At 40.6% G+C, this 3,942-nt stretch overlaps 1 protein-coding gene and 1 long non-coding RNA gene across 11 annotated transcripts in view; one reads left to right on the forward strand and one right to left on the reverse strand.

Annotated features, from left to right (window-relative positions):
• Positions 1–3,942, reverse strand: part of LOC106883142 (6-phosphofructo-2-kinase/fructose-2,6-bisphosphatase) — a 160,856-nt gene that overhangs the window by 138,402 nt on the left and 18,512 nt on the right. The window contains exon 1 of one of the 10 annotated variants that reach the window (XM_052967241.1): positions 3,508–3,553. The exons of the other annotated variants lie outside the window; for them this stretch is intronic. Within the exon in view, the coding sequence (XP_052823201.1) occupies positions 3,508–3,547 (40 nt within the window). The 5' untranslated portion in view covers positions 3,548–3,553. Of the gene's footprint in view, positions 1–3,507; positions 3,554–3,942 lie in introns of those variants that run through there. 10 annotated transcript variants of the gene reach the window in all.
• The window catches only part of LOC106883144 (uncharacterized), an 18,195-nt gene that overhangs the window by 7,089 nt on the left and 7,164 nt on the right, over positions 1–3,942 (forward strand). The gene's annotated exons all lie outside the window — the stretch shown is intronic.

The following is a 3,942-nucleotide window of genomic DNA, read 5'->3' on the forward strand; positions in this document are numbered from 1 at the left end:
ACAACTTCTGCCACATTCCAGGGAGAAAAACTAGACTTAGTTGATAGCTTCCGCTATCTAGGTGACCAAGTTAGTAGTGGGGGAGAGTGCGCTGAAAGTGTAGCTGCTAGAATACGAATAGCCTGGGCAAAGTTCAGAGAACTTTTACCTCTGCTGGTGACAAAGGGCCTCTCACTCAGAGTAAAAGGTAGACTGTATGATGCATGTGTACAAACAGCCATGCTACATGGAAGTGAAACATGGGCCGTGACTGCTGAGGACATGCTTATGCTCGCAAGGAATGAAGCCAGTATGTTCCGATGGATGTGTAATGTAAGTGTGCATACTCGACAGAGTGTAAGTGCCTTGAGAGAGAAGTTGAACCTAAGAAGCATCAGTTGTGGTGTGTAAGAGAGACGATTGCGCTGGTATGGACATGTGGCGAGAATGGATGAGGATAGCTGTGTGAAAAAGTGCCACACCCTAGCAGTTGAGGGAACCTGTGGAAGAGGTAGACCCAGGCAGACCTGGGATGAGGTGGTGAAGCATGATCTTCGAACATTAGGCCTCACCATGGCAATGACGTCTGACAGAGACCTTTGGAAATATGCAGTGCGTGAGAAGACCCAGCAAGCCGAGTGAGACCATAATCCAAGGCCTCTGCCAGGGGTGTAGCCAGCCCACTTATGCGTACTTTTCCTTCATTGGACACTAAATTCTGGTTGCGAAGACCTGTTGAGGCAAGTGAAATCGAGATCGAACTAAATTCGATGACTGGCACCCATGCCAACGTCTCCTTCAATGGACACTAAACTCAGTTTGCGAAGACCTGTTGAGGCAAGTGAAAGCGAAATCGTGATGGCACCTGTACCACTGGAGCACTAAGAGCACTGTCCGAGCGTGATCGTTACCAGAACAGCTGTCTGGCTTCCATGCCAGTGGCACGTAAATAGCACCATTTGAGTGTGATCATTACCAGCGTCACCTTCCTGGCATTTGTGCCGTGGCACGTGTAAAGACATTCGAGCAAGGTCGTTGCCAGTGCCGCTGGACTGGCTCCTGTGCAGGAGGCATGTAAAATACACCATTTTGAGTGTGGCCGTTGCCAGTACTGCCTGACTGGCCTTCGTGTTGGTGGCACGTAAAAGCACCCACTACACTCTTGGAGTGGTTGGCGTTAGGAAGGGCATCCAGCTGTAGAAGATCTGCCAAATCAGATTGGAGCCTGGTGTAGCCATCTGGTTCACCAGTCCTCAATCAAATCAACCAACCCATGCTAGCATGGAAAGCGGACGTTAGACGATGATGATGATGATGATGATGGTAGTGTAGCATAAGGAATAACAGTCACATTTCTCTGGTCATTTGCACACTTGCATTATCCAATGCTGCTACTCTATGAGAATTGCAGTCATCAAATGATAAGCTTATATATGCTTGTTATTAGTCTCTTCTATTTCTACAGGATGCGGTGAATAAATTGTCATCTAACTTACGCAAAAATGAAAATAACACTGACATCTCATTTTAACAGGTATATTTACCAAAATTACATAAAAATATCTTGAAATACTAAAGAGCAAATTTATTCAATAAAATTGTCATTGGCTTCAACTATGGCCACCAGACAACTTTGGAATCTCCTGCAATATTTCTGGATGGGCTCCTTGTTTAAGTTGGTGAATGCTGCCATATTCCTTGCCTTCAGATCATCTTTGGTGATACAAGGAGTTTTGTTGGTCTCTCATTCAATTGTGCCGCACACGTAATAATCAAGGGGGTTACAGTGTGGGGAGTTAGGTGGCCAGATGTTAGAGGTGATGTGGTTGCAGAAATTGTCTGACAGCCTCAACTGGGTTTTCCTGCTTGTGTGGCATAGTGCAGAGTCCTGTTGCCAGACAGGGTCTTCCAGCAGCCACCCTCTTGACCCAGGGCAGCACTACCTCCTCCAGGCACTTGATGTAGGCCTCCATGTTGAGTCTGAGGTTGAGTGGGTAGATGAATGGAGGCACAACATTACCATCACTAGTGATCACTCCAAACACCATGATGTTAACTGGATGTTTGATTTTTATCACTCTCCTCAAATTGATTGTCCTCAGACTGACACCCAAACACTCTGAAATGTTTGTACTGGAGCTTCCAGTACAAATGCCAAGCAGTACAGCATGTCATTTCCAAATTTCTGGCAGAGTGAATTGCGCTATGGCGCTGTATTTCTCACAGATGGTACTCTACTATACTGTGTAGTCAACAAAATCAAAAACAAACAATGTGCATGAGTCAAATTAAAAATATAAAATGGCAACAATCTACCCATCGCACTAGACAATCTGCTTTCACCATTGATACCTGTTCACATCAAGGTGTCAGCCACTTTCATTACATCTAATATCACATCATTAATTTGCAAAATGTATATTCATTAGCAATCTTAAAAACTTTGAGATTTAAGAAATGAATGGTTATATAAGACAAAAAAACACAAAATATTCTTTTTTTTTATTTTTCACTCATAGTCGTCAAGCACTCTTAAGAGATAAGTGCTTTTACAAAGATAACTTAGTCAACACATACTAGACAGCATGGAGGGAAAATCAGTATTGTAATCATAAGTTAATATGAAGATTAAGGAAGAACATACTAAGAGCTCTGAACAAAGAAAAATTATGTTAATATACTTTGTTAAAGGAGATATCTTTTAACTTGTTTTAGTAATCAGTATGTGGCTATGCTGAAGCACCACCTTGAAGAATTTTTACTGAAATGAATCGATCCCAGTACTTTTGGTCTCTTTTGCTGAACTGCTAAGTTACAGGGACATTAACACACAAACGCTGGTTGTCAAGCAGTGGTAGGGAACAAATACAGGCACAAAGACACCCACACATATATACAATGAGTTTCTTTCAGTTTCCATCTACCAAATCCACTCACAAAGCTTTGGTCGGCCTAAGGTTGTCGTAGAAGATACTTGTCCAAGGTGACAAGCAGTGGAACTGAAACTAGAACCATGTGATTGAGAAGCAAACTTATCACACAGCCATGCCTGTGCCTGTATCCAATTTCCAATCCCTAGTGCCACTCTAATCACTCTTTCCACCCAAGAATGCTGATTTCAGGAATTGTCTCTCTACCTATGTTTTCTTTACTGGTTTTGGAGAGCTTATGAAAGCCAATTAGAAATTCTTGAAATTTTTCTTCAGAGTAACATGATAAAACTGGCATCCTCTACATAAAAACAAATGAATTCGCTCTGAAAATCTGTATAACATTCTCCTCTAAGATCACAGGAAGGACAAACACATTTATCTCTTACACACGTATGAATACAAATACTAGCACTGTCTAAACTCAAAATAAAGGAGTTATGTTTTGTTAGTGACCAACCTTTCTGTTGCAAAGACAAAAATCTAAATTTTCAAGCCATATTGAATACACACATTTATATACATATAAAAAGAAATGTTAAATGAATATATAAGAGCAAAACAAATGTTCAAAAGTAAGTAAACATGCGACACTCACCAAATGACAATCCTTGTGCAAAGCAAGGCATATCTAACATCTACTGATTAGAGAGATAAAAATAATTCTGTAGTGTCCTATCAGCAGCTCAAAGCAAATAACTAATAATCAGATTTCTTCATACAAAAGTTCATATACTTATAAGTGAGTAAGTGACAGACATACATACTGAGAGACAGGACATCAGGAAATGTTTTAATAGCGTGAATCATTTTTAGTAATTTGTTTGAACAGAATATTTCTACAGAATCATATCTATATAAGCACTTCAATCTACACACAGAGTACATAGATGTAAATACAAAATGAATACAGCAGACATGACGGGGAAGTCAATTTCGTTCAAAGGCATTGTTAGACTTCAGAATGAGAGCAATGCAATCATAAATTAGTAAACTATCACCAATTTGTTTTTGTTTCTCTCTCTCTGTATGT

This window comes from Octopus bimaculoides, chromosome 4 (genome assembly GCF_001194135.2).
Source record: "Octopus bimaculoides isolate UCB-OBI-ISO-001 chromosome 4, ASM119413v2, whole genome shotgun sequence".
NCBI lineage: Eukaryota > Metazoa > Mollusca > Cephalopoda > Octopoda > Octopodidae > Octopus > Octopus bimaculoides.